The sequence below is a fragment of the Bidens hawaiensis genome, unplaced genomic scaffold, assembly GCF_021521415.1.
Source record: "Bidens hawaiensis isolate Kalapana, Puna unplaced genomic scaffold, B.hawaiensis_p1.1 tig00013821_1, whole genome shotgun sequence".
NCBI lineage: Eukaryota > Viridiplantae > Streptophyta > Magnoliopsida > Asterales > Asteraceae > Bidens > Bidens hawaiensis.
This window is the reverse complement of record NW_027492182.1, coordinates 219,192-236,517: the sequence shown is the minus strand read 5'-3', so window position 1 is coordinate 236,517 and position 17,326 is coordinate 219,192. Positions and strand designations below refer to the sequence as shown.

Here is a 17,326-nt window from a genome sequence, read left to right as displayed (position 1 = left end):
CTGGTACGATACCAAGTTGGTACCAAGCTCATCTCTAGCCTATACGAGGCACATAAACACATTTACACAAACTAAGTAAGCAGACCTCTATACGAGTCATATAGTTCTCAAATGGTGTTGCCACGTCCATGACACGACATAGCACGACACGACATGTGATCCTTTCAACCCCCTATATAAAACTCGAAGCTTTGCCCCTGTCCATAACACGACACGGGACTTCAATAAACGACCCATCACATAAGCTCTATATGAGCATTTATATTGCTTACCAGACAATGGCTCAAACTATCGTCATGAGTTATATCACGGCAATGGTTCCTAGTTGATTCGACTACTATCCGTATGTTTGTCTCAAAGATAAGCCATGCACTTCTAAATATGAACAAATTCAAAGTCGAGTATGACTTAACAAGCCAGTTATATATCTAATGGTAGAATTGTTTGATCCTTACTATAGTAGCTTAAACCAAACTAAGAACAAACAATAAATTTTACTATTAGAAAAAACCATTACACAACATGATTCAATCATGAAAATGAGATCAAAACTGGAAATCATCTTCCAACTTAGGTTCCATATATGTGTCTGTGGACAGGCTGGGCATCGAAAGCCTTGACCACTTGCATCCATGGTTTCTCTATAACTAATACAGATCCTTTCGAAAGATGCCCGACAAATAAAACAGATTCTTCAAATGAACAAAACTCAAAATTCCTACTAACATCTACCGACTTCCGTTTTAATTTCATTAACATTGAAACATCATGACTCTTCACATTTTCGTGATCATCATCTCCATCAACCGGCATCCCAAAATCAATCAAACACATCGCCCTGATATCAAAACAGAACAATTATTCAACAATTACTCTTAATAAGATGCAATTACAACAACAAATATACCTTGCACTGTATACAACAACGATTGATGAATTTGTAGAAGGTGGAAACGTGAGCCCAATAACCTCTCCTGGGAAATCTTGATATCTACGTGGCAAAACAAAGGTATTGTGCATAGACCATTCTCCTAGTTTCTTGGCTTCCACATCAAAAACGTAAACTTGATTTGATGACGTGGATATTATCAAGACATTACTATGCTTGGGAGTAAACCCTCCAGCTGTCACGGACGCACCATCTAATCTTGATATAAACCAATGTTGCCTTTACGTCTCGAGGTTAAATATGTAAATATCACCTAAACAGCTGACTGCAGCTAGCCACTGTCCATCTAAACTAGTAAACATTTTCGTTATCGGAGGCTGAGTTGGTGGGGAGTTCTCGTCACACTCGTTACGACAAGGCGTAAATCTATGCACTAATTCCATGTTCCCAACATCCACAACCTAAATATTCAAATAAATATGAACAAACAAATACATGTGCATATAGATAAAGAGATAATATCATAAAAAACCAACATACTTTTTTGTATTTTCTCATAAAAGCCCCTTAGTAATATTTTGTACATAAAAAATCAGCGTACTTTTATTTTCATAAAGTCACTTAAAACAGTATTTTAGACATTAGAGTCCCTATTGAATTTGTGATTTTTTTTACTTATTAATACTACTTGAGGAAAGAGTTGAGATGAAACAATGTTTAAAATGGGACACGGGGCAAGGAAAAGTTTGTTCAATTTTCGTCTTTTCATTTCCATTTTTCAATTCAATAACTTGGGTAAAAAATAATCTTTCAAAAACAATATGATAACGCAAATGAATTTAAAATCGTTACAAAAAACAAACGAATTTTATCGCTATTATAATGTAATTTGTCAAATAATGTGTTCACGATTTCATCCAATCACAATTCAGAGATATATACTTTTTATTTCTAAATTTAACATGTTAAGGACTTCTACAATTAAAAAAAGATAAAATATGCTGGTTTTTATGTGCACAGTATTGTTACGGGACTTTTACGGAAAAAACAGCAAGCATGTTAGTTTTTTATAATACTTGCCCTACAGATAGATAGATATAAATATTGGCTTACATATATCATTCTGTCATGTCCGGATAATATTAACCAAGAAGAATCAGAGCTAAAAAGCATGGAATGTGCAAACGGTAAAAAAGACGGGAGTTTACTTTTACTTATCGACCACCCGGCTTTCCCGGTTCCATTCTTTTTCAACTCAAAAAGGCATGGTTTCACATGACTGGAATAAGCAAAGAACTTTCCGGAAGGTGAAATAGAGCTGCAAATAATCTTTCTCAAACCCCGGTTCTTAACTCGAGCCACCATATCAGTGGTTGAAACACCACCGTCTTGGTTGACTTCAACAGTTAAAAGGTCTAACCAGTGTGGAGCCTAAACGAGAAGAAAATAAGTCAACCGATCAGCAGTCCTGCAGACCAACTGAATTGGTGGTCTTTGTGGTGCAGGGCAAATATCATGTGGAGCAAATCTGGTGAATTCATTAGCAGAATATGCAAAAAGTTTAGTGTCATCACCGGCTGATATAAGCATGGGGATTCCCACATGGGCCCACTTGTTATAACTAAAGTCAACTGGCTTTTCTTTACTGCGCGCTCGTTTTACTTTCTCTTCAGGTAATAAATCTGTTATCAAGCAAGTAATTAAGCATAAACTAACATTATGTGTATCTTGGCTCGTAAACAAACCGAGCGTTCAGTGAACTATTTGTAAACTTTTCGGAAAAAAGTTCATATTATTAATAAACGAATGAACATGAACAGAACTTTTTGTTCATTTAAATAAAAGCACAAAAATGAACACGTCTCATTTTTTCACTTATGTTCGCAAGTTTACGTTAGTTCAGGTTTGTTCGTTTATGTATTCATTTATTTTTAGAACCATTACAAAATTGTCTAGTATTATCAAATTAATAAGTCACCCATTACAAATTAGTCTAGTTTTAATATTTTTTAGGCCCAATATATTAATATCCTCTTTTACTTTTAATTGATGTTTTCTCAGTTGTGCTCGCTTATATTCTTTAAATATTCGTTTGTTTACGTTCGTGTACGGTTCATTTATACTAATAAGGAATAAACATAAATAAGCATGAGCACGCTCACATTCTTGACGAACAAACAGAAACAAGAAAACCCCGATTGTTCTAACAGTTCATGTTAAATTGTTTGCTCGGCTAAAGTTAACAGGCAAACACGAACATGCCCGTTCGTGTTTGTTAGGTTCATTTACAGGCCTAGTGTATCAAACATACTCCAAACAACTGCACAAACGCATACCTTCACGACTTATGGGTACAGCAACAGTCAAGGCTCTCACATCATGCGTATGCGCCCGCAAATAACCAATATAGACCCACTTTTTAATCATTACAGAACTAGATTTATCCACAGAAAGCTTGTATAATATAACCTGAAAGCATATCATTACTTCATTAGTATCATTATTATCATCACTATTATGAGTGTTACTACTACTACAACTATTGTACCTGACCGTCTGATCCAGCAGAAAACACGCGTCTATGATTCGGGCTGGCTGCTAAAGCATTGACATCACCTTTATGGCAAGAATGTGCTTGCAAAAGAGTTCCGTGTGAACTGTCCCAAAACTGAACACTGCCACTGCTATCTGCACTCACGAGGGTCCCACACCTGAAAAAAACATGTGTGATATATTAAGTTGCTCTTAGTTAATACAGGTTGTATATAATATATATACACCCCCATATGAACGGTTACCTCAGTGCAAGTATAGACCAAACACAAAGTTGAGACATGCTACCTAAACCACCAAGGCCAACAGTTATTCTGTATACTTCATGAGACAGTTTAACATCCCAGCATCTTATGAGCCCGTCATTACTTCCAGAGTATATCATTTTTCCATTTGTACTCCAAGTAACACTTAACACACGGCCTGCATAAAAATGATGAAAATGCATGAAAGTTTAATAGTAATAAATATAGAATTACAAAAGTCATGGTCTGAATATGAGGGAGACATCTCACCACGGACCCTAGGCAATGATTTATGGTAAGTAAATCCATCTGAATTTGAAATGTTATATATTCTCACACATCCATCATCACAAGCAATTGCTATACTTGCATTTTCAGTTACTGGTTCTTCATATAACTCAAGTGAATCAGCTTCAATCTCACTTTCACTGGTGATATCACCATTGCTTATAGTTTTATCGGTATTATGTCCATTTTGAATTGAAGTTGAGTCTGGTTTGGGATTGAACTGCTGCCTGGTTGAAGGATTAGCAGCTATCTGCCAGATTGACACACCTATAGGATCTACAACAACCTGCAAATATAGTAAAATCAATCTTAACTGTATTTAAGGCCTATTGATAACGTGTCCCAAATACTTGTAGACTCTCATCTTCAAGAAGCTCATTTTATTCATGGCAGTAAGTACTTATTATTCACTGAAGAAAGTTCGTTTCCGTTTGTCCGTTTAATAAATAGTCGAACACGAATAATAAATTCAGTTCAATTAATTAAATGAACAAAACATAAACAAAGCTCGCGCTCGTTCATTTATGTTCGCGAACGAACGTTAATGCCCGTTTATCTTTGTTCATTTACACTCATCAATGTCCGTTTATTCATTCATGTTCATCTGATTATATTCCATCCTTAAAAACTCTTTATATTTTACTATCCAAACATTTAAACTTAGGGGAACTTAAACCTTTCACAGTCTTTAAAAATAATAGTGATAATGTCTAATGTACAGGATTAACAATATTTTTTATATTTTCAAACTAGCATACACTCGTTTGTGTTCGGTTATGTCCGTTTAGAAAGTTAACGAACAAACATGAACAAGTCCATTTCCTTCAGTTTGTCCACTAAAATCTAAGTGAACAAACATGAACATCATTTTGTTCGGTTTAGTCCGTTTCATTTACAGCCCTCTGGGAAACTAATTCCTATTTCTCTCCCTGAAACCTATATTATAAAGTAGAAACAAACCTTCTGTGTTAAGTGAAACAAGTCCCACTCCAACACTGATCCATCAATGCTGGAAGAAAACAATCTACCAGCCGGTGAGCCACCGGAACCCGTACTACACCACACTAACGACGATACTCTCAAATTAGGGTCACCTTGTATCGTCTGCAACAACAAATTTCAACTTAATAACAGAAACACAAGTCTTAATACTACATATAACAATAATAATAATACCAATTGGCAGTGCCAGCCGACGGCGCCAGGGGAGAAGAGCCATATCTCGAGCGAGCCGTCTTCTCTGGCGGCGGCGACTTGAGATTCGTCGAGGCTGGTGGCTAGAGCACTATCGGAGATGGATTCCACTCGACTGAGCTACTGCTGCATTTCTAAAGGTCGAACATGCTGTTTGCTTAAACCCTAATCTCTGTGTTTTATTATTTATTATTCAGTTTGGACTAGAGTGTGTTACGAGGTCAGACGGCGATTGTTGAAGACGAGACGAGACCAGGGGTACCGACTTAGGCTCTTATATTGGGCCGGTCAATGGGTTCATTGGGCTATTTTTTAAAAGCCCAATATGAGTTGACTCTATTTATGTATTATGGGGGTGTTTGGGAATTGGGATCGCTTATTTTCACTAAGTTATAACTTATTAACTTTTTAAAAAAGTAATAAGGTGTTTGGGATTACTTATATTGTAAGAGAAAATTTTTTATAAGTTATAATATTGTAACTTATTAAATTAATGAAAAGTTATAAGGAGGTAAAATAAGGAATCTCAAACACCCCTGTGGAGGTAGGGTCCTAAATACCCGGTACGACCTTCTACTTATTGTGCTTTATATTATATTTGTTATATTATTATTGTTTACTAACCAGTGCCCAATGGGCTGGGAGGTTGTGGAGGTAACCCCTAACCGGGCCTGGCCCAATACGGTTAGAGTTTCATGATGGTAGCCATAAAGTTCCTATATAAGGGCCATTCATCTTTCATTTGGAGGATCCCTTCGGATACACTTGGCCTCCACATATATTTTTGTGTCTGTAAACAAGAGGAAACTCTTAGCAGTCACCTCCACACCCCCATATTTCCATGGCAGATCTCGAGCTACCGGAGAAGAAGACGAAGTCGTGGTTCATTCATCTTGAAGACCGGGGAAAATCGTCTTGGATCAGGTCAAATTCATTTCATGTTTCTTCATTGGCGCCATCCGTGGGACCGGAAACGAACCACACCTCGATTTTTGTCTCGGTTCTCAGATCTGTTCATCAAACCTTCTAGATATATGATTTTTTCCTCTAAGGAAAATCCAGATCTGGAAGTTTACAAAAAGTTTCAAGATCTGTTCTATTAAAGCTAAAAAAGATCCATAGATCTAAAAAATGCTTTTAGATCTTTGCCAAAATGAAGCTGAAAAAGATTTGTAGATCTAGAAAGCTACCTGATTCGGACGGTCAAGCCTTCGGATCTGTGATGGTTTTAACTGGGCTCGACTACGATGTCCAGATTTACTCTATCTTGAAGCGTGCCAACGACGTTCACATGCGGGGTTCTGGCAGATCAATTCCGTCAACCGCATGGTCATGTGTGGGTTCAAGCAAGCAAGGTCACTAATGATTATACCATGCCGAAAACAATCGAGGCGATGCACACGTATGCTATACCAGTACCATCAACCATCATGGTAGGCCAAAGGTGGGATACGTCAAGTCATTCCGACTTCCGAGTACTTCGAGAAAGCTCCCAAAAAAGCTTAGGCGGATCAACACTCCGCCACCATGTATTCAACACGCGCCGCAGATGATGCACCATGCCGCCATGCATGCGCGCCCGCAAGTCACCTCTCCGCTGCCATGCATGCGCGCCCGTGGAAAACCACCATGCGGGTAGGAAGACGACTCCACGCCTTTGGTTTTGTGCAAAAGACTCCGCCGCCATGCATGCGCGCCCACGAGTCACCACTCCGCTGCCATGCATGCGCGCCCGCGGAAACCACCATGTGGGTCGGAAGACGACTCCATGTCATTGGTTTTACGCAGAAGACTCCATTGCCATGCATGCGCGCCAGCGAGTCATCACTCTGTCGCCATGCATGCGCTCCCACGGAAATCACCATGTGGGTCGGAAGACGACTCCATACCTTTGGTTTTGCGCAGAGGACTCCGCCGCCATGCATGCGCCCGCAGATCAACATTCCGCCGTGCCGTCATGCATGCGCACTCGCGGATCACGACTCCGCCGCCATGCACGCGCCCGCGGATCAACATTCTGCCGCCATGCATGCGTCCGCGGATCAACAATCCGCCGCCATGCATGCGCACTCGCCGAGCATGACTCCGCCGCCATACATGCGCCCGCGGATCAACATTACGCCGCCATGCATGCGTACTCGCGGATCACAACTCCGCCGTCATGCATACGCACCGCCGAGGATCAAGACGTATGCTATCAAATGTACGTCACAACCATGCATGCGCGCCCGCGAGTCACGTCTCTACCGCCATGCATGTGCACGGCCAAGGATCAAGTCTTCGCTTCCATGCATGCACACTGCCGAGGATCAAGACTTCGCCGCGATGCATGCGCTCCCACGAGTCACCACTCCCCGCCATGTATACGCCACATCGGAGGAACACCCTCCGACGCCATGCAAGCGCCCGCGAATCCTCACTACGCCGCCAGGCATGCACCCGCGGATCAACAACCTCAAACTTTTCGCCTATATTGATTTTGGTTTGTACAACGAGCAAAATAAAACAAAACGAAAAGTATGAGTATATAAGATTTGCATGAAATGGCACAAAAATTTGTGCTTATATTAATGCAAAACATAGGGAGACACGCCGAATATAAAGGTTGAGAATCCTCATAAACCCATACGGCCACGCGCCAAACTTACAGGTTGGGAATCCTCATAAACCCATACGGCCACGCGCCAAACTTAAAGGTTGGGAATCCTCATAAACCCATACGCCAAGCACCAAACTTAAAGGTTGGGAATCCTTATAAACCCATACGGCTACACGCCAAACTTAAAGGTTGGGAATCCTCATAAACTCATACGGCCACGTGCCAAACTTAAAGGTTGGGAATCCTCATAAACCCATACGGCCACGTGCCAAACTTAAAGGTTGGGAATCCTCATAAGCCGTAGCCAAACTTAAAGGTTGGGAATCCTCATAAACCCATACGGCCACGCGCCAAACTTAAAGGTTGGGAATCCTCATAAACCCATACGGCCACACGCCAAACTTAAAGGTTGGGAATCCTCATAAACCCATATGGCTTCGCGCCGAATACAAGACTGGACGCGGCTCCGCTCCGCTCAACACGCCATCATGATTAAACCCCTTACAACTCGAAGCAAAGTATACATACGCAAAAATGTACATTTGGGAAGCACTGGGTCAAAAAACCGTACAAGCTCTCCTAATAAGTCCAGAACTCCACCTAACCGCTTGCACGCTCAGGAACAGCACTGGACTGGGGGGACTTGTGGAGGTAGGGTCCTAAATACCCGGTACGACTTTCTACTTATTGTGCTTTATATTATATTTGTTATATTATTATTGTTTACTGACCAATGCCCAATGGGCTGGGGGTTGTGGAGGTAACCCCTAACCGGGCCTGGCCCATTACAGTTAGGGTTTCATAATGGTAGTCATGAAGTTCCTATATACGGGCCCTTCATCTTTCATTTGGAGGATCCCTTCGGGGACACTTGGCCTCCACATACATTTTTGTGTCTGTAAACAAGAGGAAACTCTTAGCAGTCACCTCCACACCCCCATATTTCCATGGCAGATCTCGATCTACCGGAGAAGAAGACGAAGTCGTGGTTCGTTCATCTCGAAGACCGGAGAACATCGTCTTGGATCAGGTCAGATTCATTTCATGTTTTTTCAACCCCATATATAAAATCCTTTTGGGCAACCTCCTCTGATTATTTTTTATATATACATTCGGGTTTGTGCCATTAGAGTTGTACATTCTGTAGTTGAAGTTGTATACCAGCACACGTGTAGTCACCACTCCTTCTAATTGTATACTAGCACAACAGTACCTTTGTCTTTTCTCTTAGGTATAACATGCCATTGTTTCTCCACCAACAGTCCTCTCTATCTCTGTCCTTATAGCAACGTTGGTAATTCCAGTGAGAACTTAAGTTTGTTCCATTCTAGGGATAATATGTTAAAGGAGGAAGGGCTTGATGATTCTTTGGATGTTAATGATTGTCCTATGGTCTGTGGTAGCAAATATACAATTGATGCTACGATTAGGTTCGTTCATGACTTGGAGATATGTTTTGATGACATGGAAGATTTTGTTTGTAAGGCTACATAAAAAAGAAGGGTTTAAAGTCCTAGGTTGATGATCGATAAAAGTAGTATACTTTTAATTAAAATATTAGAAGATACATAAATGTTATTTTTATTATTTTCTATATACTAAGTCTAGTAATGAAATATAAATTATTAAACTTATATATATATATATATATATATATATATATATTATATAGGGTTAGTGTGTGTGTATATATACTAGTGGAGTAGCCCGCGCGTTGCGACGGGAACACAACATTTCGGGCGCAACATAATTAGTTTAATAATTACAATAATTATGTAAACTTATTTTCCGTTTACATAATTCTTTAAATGAATATGCCCTAGTCAACCGATGAATTTAGCAAAAAAACCTATCTATTGATTGAATAAATAGTCATATCTAATCTCTGGAATTAAAAAATGTTGGAATAGTAGGAATCGGAACAAAACAGACGACTTAAAAAAGGAATTTGATACGTAGCGATATTCATTGAATAGGCAGGCAGGAGAAACGATAATTGAATATAATACTTAGTCAAATGGGTTATTCGGGTTTACTCGAAACCCACTTAAAAGTACTCAGTACTTGACATGTATTAGTTCGGGTTGTACTCGGGTTCGTTAGATTCGGGTTCGGGTTTTATGAGTACAGGTACTTTCGACTTCAAGTCGATAGTTATTTGAATCGGGTTGCGATTAAAAATGACAACCCTACATCGGTGCATATTGATGAATAAGTCCACACTCGGGCGGGGACACATTTGATCATCTACTGCTTAATTTAATTGCTAATTTTGTGTGATAGAAAAATAATTTGTGAGCTCCTGAATGAAGAAAATAAAATGAAAGCTTGTGTGTTGCAATTTAATGTTAACAAAATCAAATCACTTGCTATAACTACTACAAGCCTTGATTCTAAATATAACAAATCTCTCATTTACACCTCAGTCATACAATCTTTTCTCTCTTTCCCTTCTAAACCACAAAAAAACAGCATCCATTCTCAAAAACCAAAAATAAAAAACATTATCTAATCTCCTCACCAACACTTAATTGTCGCGTCTCGTCTTCCTATGAGGGGCGGCTCCTGCTGCTGCAGCATCCTCACTCATCTCTGCCTCTTTCTCTTAACCTTCTACGAGCTTTGAATCCTCCGCTTTTTCCTTATTCGCCGGTGCCACATTCACCTTCTTTGCCTGTAAACATCAAATTCAGTAAGTCAAATAGATTGACCAAATAACCGACCCACCCGACCTCATGAATTATTATATTCGAAGGCTAAGTTAAGTTGTTACTTACCGCTTTCTTCCCACCAAACAACAGCTTCAACAACGCGCTAACAATCACCACCACAACCGAAACGATCACACCAATTGTGATTTTTGGTTGTTTCTCGGCCTTCTCGATAACTTCCTGCAATATCACAAACAAACAAATTTTAGTTTATTATGTCATCGTTTACCTTTAACTAAAATCTTAACACAAGCCCAGGTTTTATATACCGAGATCATATTGGGCAATCGTTCCCCTACCCAAGATCATATTGTGGCATGAAGTGGTGGGCAAAACCAAGAAGTTGACAACTTCGGCTCGCTTGTGTTTCTCATCCCCCATGGTTAGTTCAAATTGTATTTGACCTAGGGGATGAATGATTTCATTTGAAACACCAGAGATTGGTGCATTCACAATTTCAAGCCTTGCTTGGTCTGCCGGATCCAGTTTTCTGAAACATTGCTCATACATGATGTCTGATTCGCTGCCAGTGTCCACCAGGACTTTTGACACTTCATAATGAGCAATGTGTGTAGTGATGACAAGAGGACAGCTGATAGAAGGGCCTCCCCTGATTCTTGGGAAGATTACTTGTTGCTCGCGCTAATCTCCTTGGATTTGCGCGCTTCTCTTTCTTGATCTTTGCCCTTGATTTCCCCCCTCGGCTACACAGATTCTTTTGAACTTTTTGCTGGCAGAGGCTCCTTCTGGTTGTTCATTTTCTGGTCTTGAGTTTTTCACCAGGTGAGCCAGCTTGCCTGATTTCACATCTTTTTCAATTGCATCCTTCAAGTGGTGGCATGCATCAGTGTTGTGTCCTGTGGACTTGTGAAACTCACAGTACTTGCCACTGTTTGATGGTCCCTTGTAGTGTAGTGGCTTGGGGCTTTTGAACTGGACATTCTCAATGCTCAACACTTGTGAAGGCGTTTTAGTGAGGGGAGTCCAAATTCTTGGCAGAGGTCTGTTAGGATCTCTGCCGCCTTCCCTCTTGTCACCCTCCCCGCGATTACGAACGTCTTTTTGGGGCTGGGGTGAGCTTGGTTGCGCCTGCTTTTCTGCGGAAGAAAAACTGGTTTGTTGCAACCTGGACCATACAGAGTTCTGTTTGCCCCTTCTTTCGTTGTTGCGCGGTGCCTCTGCTTGATGCCCTCTTTCTCTCGCTCTATCTTGGACAATTTGTTTTTCATTCCTCGCGAAGACTCGCGATGCTTCCATTAGCTTGGCCCAAGTGATTGGCATGCCATCTCTGCTTACGAGAGCTCGGCGGAGTTGATCACTGCGCGCGCCTTGTATAAAGGCAACGCGCAATAGTTGCTCAGTGATACCTCCGATTGCCAGAGACTCCTGATTGAAACGAGTTATGTAGTCTTCAATCGTTTCATCATTCCTGCGCACGCAGTGCATGATGTCATCAGGGTCGCGCGTGTGTCTGCGCTGTTGTACGAAGTGAGCTTGGAACTTTTCCAATAGTTCCTCAAACCCATCGATTTGCCCAGTGGGCAAGCTTTCGAACCAGACACGCGCCGCGCCCGTGAGGCAGCGAGCAAACATGTGACACCATGTTGGCATCGTCCAGCTTTCTAGGTTTCCAGTGTTGTAAAAACCTTGTAAGAAATCGTCTGAATCTGTTGTGCCGTCATATTTGCCCAAACCACTTGGCATCTTGGTTTTGTGCTGAATGGGGGCCTTCGCGATGCGCTCAGTGAATTTTGAATGTTTCACCAAGATGGCTGGCCTGTACGGTGTGGTTACATCCACTTGCCCTCTCACTGGTGGGCTGTATGGTGTGTGCAGATCCAGATCGGCTTTGGCTCCAGGCGCCATGTTCATGTGCGCGCGGAGCTGTGAGCCTCCTGCATGAGTATCTCGCGTCCTCCTCATGCTGTGCACTTCTTCATCACTAAATTCAGCGTGTTCAGTGTGAACAGAGTGACCCTCTTCCGGCGCGCGCCCCCTTCTTGTTCCATGAACGGTTTGCTTATCAAACGCTAGCCTTTGTGTTAAGTCGGCTAACTTTTTGTGTTTGACCATCTCATTGTACTTGTCCATTAGACGTCGTTGCTCGTTTATGAGCCATTCTTTAGGGTCATTGGTTTCATCTTCTGGACCCATTAGCCCTTTTTGTTTCGCGCCGGTAAGATTTTGGAACGTGAGATCGTCTGGAGGAGTTTCAGTCTGGCCATGAGGAGTTGTGATGAAGGGATGGTTACTGGTGGTGCGCGTAGAATCACGCGGCACCCTCAGAAACTGTTGTCCCTCATTAACATCCTCACGTTCAATATCCTCCAGAACTTGATCGCTGTTACGAACACCAGAAGCCATGGTGAAAAATTTTTTTTTTAGAGATCTGATGAGATTTTGTTGCCGTTGTGTCCCACGGATGGCGCCAATGAAGAAACGTGGATCGACTCACTGGTAGACGATCTACTTTCCTCGGGTGTGATTATGCTATTTCACCGATGGTTCTCTGGGATCTGGGTTCTTCCACCTACAAAATGAACAGCACCGTAAACTTACCCCTCAGAAAGGGACAGAGGGGTCCTCTTTGGGGTAACCCTCCGGTGTGAGAATAAGAGTTTGTAGGAGAAGATAATAATCTGAGGGTAAGGAAATTGGAGTGTATTGCTTAATATAGCTGAATACTGTGTGATAGGGCATACCTCTACTTGTGGAGTTGATGTGGTATTTATAGTGCTAGGGTTTCCAATGATTGGGCTCAGACCCAATTAGGGCCTTGTTGGCCTCCTCCTATTGCTTCGCGCTACGTGTCCTTGGGACACCTGGTGCTTTTTCATTGATTAATTGCACATGGGTTTTGCTGAGTTGTCCACCTTTTATTGGCAGCTGTCAACATCAGCATATTCTTATTCCTTAAAAAGATACCTTCTGGAAGGTTGTCTGACGTGCACAATCAAGGTTGCCCTAATCCTGATTTGGATAAGGACGAGGTTGATTATGTGCATGTGTGATACGCGCCTATCCTGAGGATGCGCGAGGTCTTCTCTTTATTCTCACACGCAGATGTTTCATGCGCAGATGTGATATGCACAAGCATGTGATATGCGCCACGCGCGGATGCGCCACGCGCAGATGTGATATGCGTGAGCATATATGGTGCGTGAGCATATGTGATGCGTGAGCATATGTGATGCATGAGCATGTGATGCCTGAGCATATGATGCATGAGCATATGTGATATGCGCCATGCGCATAGGTTTTGGCTTTGTGCCTTCATAATATCTTGATTTCAAGCCTCTTGTCTATATCTTGTGGGTTGACCCGCCTCGCTCGGTGTTGAGGCGGGTACATACCTCTTCAGCAGCCATGCAGGTTCTCAAAACTCAAGACCGTCATCTTTCTGGTCGCACCATACCTGACGCACTTCACCTACGTGTCATGGACTACTATGTTGTATTTGCGAGGGACTGCAACGAACATTGTAAATCATGTAGAACCTTGCGGGCTGAACTGTTCTCGGGTAAGGCAATAGAGTCCCAGACAAACTTGAGAAACGAAAAGCTGACTCGTATGTTAGATTTCTTGAATAACACTCAAGGAAGTGTTGTGAAAATTGAAGAACTTGTTTTTACTACATTAATTAACACTTTGAGCAACATATTGTTCAGCAAGGATTTTCTTGATTTGAAAGATGAAAAAACTCCTCATACGATGAAATGCAGGCTCTTTAAGATATTGGAGAATTCTGCTGCACCAAATGTAAGCGACTTTTTCCCCGTAATTGGAGGCCTAGATCTTCAAGGGCTAAGGAAAGATTGCATATATCAGTACGAAAACGTGGCTAGCTTTGTAGAGGCTATAGCTAAAGAAAGGAGAGCTCAAATCACCAAGTACTGGGCTGTGGCCGACCAAGAAAAAGATTTCTTGGATCGAATGCTTGAAAATAACTTCACGGATGATCAAATCGGCATCTTGTTCATGGTAAGTAAGTTGATTAAAGATGATCACAAGTTTGTTACAAAACCAAAACATCCAATATTGTTTTCATTATTTTAAAAGCGGTATTTTGAATTTTAAACTCACCTTAACTACATGTAGGAATTATTCACAGCCGGTACAGATACGATGGTAAGAACCATCGAATGGGCGATGGCCGAACTTATAAAGAACCAAAAGATCATGCGCAAAGTGCGAGAGGAGTTAAAAAGAGAACTAAACTCTAGCAGTGTCATGAAATCAAACCTTTCTGAACTTCCATATTTCAATGCATGTATCAAGGAAACACTAAGATTGCACCCTGTAGTTCCTCTCTTAATTCCTCGACGAGCCCTTGAAGCTTGTGAAGTTATGAGTTATACGATTCCTCAGAATACCCAAGTGTGGGTCAACGTTTGGGCAATCAACCATGACCCAAAAATTTGGGAAGACCCTCATACTTTTAAACCCGAAAGGTTTCTTAGCTCAAACATTGATTTCACAGGGCATGACTACGAGTTCTTACCTTTTGGTGGTGGGAGGAGAATGTGTCCTGGTTTACCTTCTGTAGTTAAGAGTTTGCATACTTTGTTAGCATCTTTGATTCTGGATTATGATTGGTCCCTTCCGAACGATGAGGATCCGGCAACACTTGACATGGCTGAGAAATTTGGTGTGACTTTGCAGAAAAAAAAACCTCTTGAACTTATCTTCAAACGTAGGGAATAATCAATTCACATGTAGTTTTCAGTAAAATGTTTGGCTATCTTTTAACTTTGTATGAATTAATAAACATCTTGTTGGTTGGCTAAATATATTATTTGCATCTTGTATTAATATTTCATCCATGTTGCACATGTTCATAATCTATATTATCATTGTCCATGACTTCATTCGCACATTATGCTAGCTCATATATTCTCATTGGCTTTGCATAACAAACCCGCTAATGTTTCAAATCTTTTGTTGTCGACGAATGCATAATACTTTTGTCCTGCTTGTGATGCTAGAACGAATAGGCCACTAGTACTCCTAGTTGTTGTAAGAAGCCCTCAAATGCATACCCCTGAGGTGATGCCTGGCTACCTGCCTACCCTACCCAAAGGTTCACTACAATGAAGAATCAATGCCCACTGGTATGGAGTGCTGGGGACGAGCTAGATCCTCGTCAGCCTTGTAGAACTATATACGAGAGAAGATGCCTAGTCATTTAAAGATAAATGTTATGTTAGTCTAAGATCACAAAACAATTTCCAGAAGGTAAGTTCGTTGGAAATATCTTAAATATTCCCTCGGTAATCAAATATGTTTGCTGGAAAAGACTTGCTAGCCATCGGAGAGAAGCCCTTCGGTAATCCCTCGCTGAATATATTTCATTGGTACACCAACGGACTTCCCCCTCAGTAATACGTTTGCAAACAAATTATGCCATCGTTAACAACAACCTGTACCAAGGGATTGCTGATGGAACTTGTCGTCGGTGAAACTTATTTGTTTAGCTAGTAGTGAAATATTTGTCATTAGAAAGTTTCCTTTTAGTTCAGGTTATGTTGGTAACACGTCAATATTCAGTGACTGAATTCAATCGATTTATTATCATCGGCGTGTCTAGAAGAAAAGTTAAGAGGTAACGTGGTTTAAAAAAAACTATGAAGTGGAGGAGGAGGAGGAGGAGGATTTGCACTGGCTTAAAATGTACTTGTCAAAAGGTTGAGGGTTAGTGCGGGATACCTATTCAAACTCTACATCTCGTCTTGGTGAATAGGGATTGGGTTCATGGTCATGGACTTCCCCAACTGGAACGTTTTGTGGCACGGACTTGGCTCCTTCCTTCAAAGATATTAGTTTTCCATAAGAAACGTTAAGTGAATTAATGTTCATGCAATAACATCAAGTTAATCAAATATATGGGGCTGTAAACATTCGAACAAGGAGACTACTCAATAAGTCCATATAGGCATCACTCTCACTCTCACTCTCACTCTCACTCTCACTCTCACTCACACAAATATCAGGCCGCCTCTCAAATGATTGTGAAAATTCATAATGTATGTGTTTTGGCTGGTAAATTTTTTGATGGAACTGGAATTTTCATCTTATCCCTTCCCTTTAAGAACGCCAAACAGGTTGAGACGGGTTGAGTCTGGTGGGTTCTGGTCAATTAACAAAAGAGTTAATTTTGATCAGGTTGGGACCTGTGCCGACCAGAAACCAGTCCCGGCCTGAAACCCATCTTGACCCGAACCCATTCCGACCCAAAATCATTCCCAAAACCGTCCCAGCCCGAACCCATCCCAACCTGAAACCTGTGTCGACCCCGTTCCGATCCAAACTCATACGACCTAAAACTCGTGCCGATCCAAAGCCGATTACATTCCGAAACCAGTCCGGCCCAAATACAGCTTCGACCCAAACAAAACTGAGCATTCCATCGATTTTTTTTAACATTCCTTACAAATTCGGAAGGATTCTTGAAGTCTTTATTCAACCGACCCGCACCATCTTATGGATTAAAATCCAATCCCTTGAATTCCTACAAATTTGATGAAACACACAAGCCAGTGTTGCGTTGGTATAGTATCATATCTAGTCTTTCAAGAAAACAGAAATTTGAAAGATCAAAATAACAAATATATGTTTTTTCTTTCTATTATGTGCTTAAATTTGCAAAATACCTTCGACTGAATAGAATTTTCAAGACTGACTGACAGATAGATAACACAAAGGTGCAATGAGCAAGTGAATCAAACAACTTTCAGATAGTTCAATACCAGTCTCTTCATAAAGGACAACCTGATTTATAAACTTCATTTGTCATGTCAAAATTTTCAACATCTGGTCTAGAACTGGAAACAGATTACACAAAATAAGT

At 41.1% G+C, this 17,326-nt stretch overlaps 1 protein-coding gene and 1 pseudogene across 2 annotated transcripts; one reads left to right on the top strand and one right to left on the bottom strand.

The window, feature by feature from the left end:
* Positions 1-570: 570 nt before the first annotated feature.
* Positions 571-5,318, bottom strand: LOC143545095 (WD repeat-containing protein PCN-like; annotated as a pseudogene). Its single transcript, XR_013137366.1, has 9 exons — positions 5,152-5,318; positions 4,936-5,079; positions 3,958-4,261; positions 3,688-3,865; positions 3,438-3,600; positions 3,226-3,358; positions 2,003-2,571; positions 908-1,350; positions 571-838 (listed from the first exon to the last, which is right to left on the bottom strand). The product of XR_013137366.1 is annotated as a WD repeat-containing protein PCN-like (transcript).
* A 7,168-nt stretch (positions 5,319-12,486) lies between these two features.
* On the top strand, positions 12,487-15,183 carry LOC143545085 (corytuberine synthase-like). Its single transcript, XM_077037032.1, has 4 exons — positions 12,487-12,493; positions 13,175-13,203; positions 13,774-14,460; positions 14,578-15,183. Exons 1-4 carry the CDS (start codon positions 12,487-12,489, stop codon positions 15,181-15,183), a joined length of 1,329 nt encoding a protein of 442 aa, XP_076893147.1.
* The last annotated feature ends 2,143 nt before the right edge of the window (positions 15,184-17,326 follow it).

Bases quoted from the DNA above. Each gene is read 5' to 3' on its own strand.
- LOC143545085 (XM_077037032.1), top strand. The intron at 13,204-13,773 runs GTATTTATAGTG...CTTGATTTCAAG, and splicing joins CTACTTGTGGAGTTGATGTG to CCTCTTGTCTATATCTTGTG. The intron at 14,461-14,577 runs GTAAGTAAGTTG...AACTACATGTAG, and splicing joins AAATCGGCATCTTGTTCATG to GAATTATTCACAGCCGGTAC.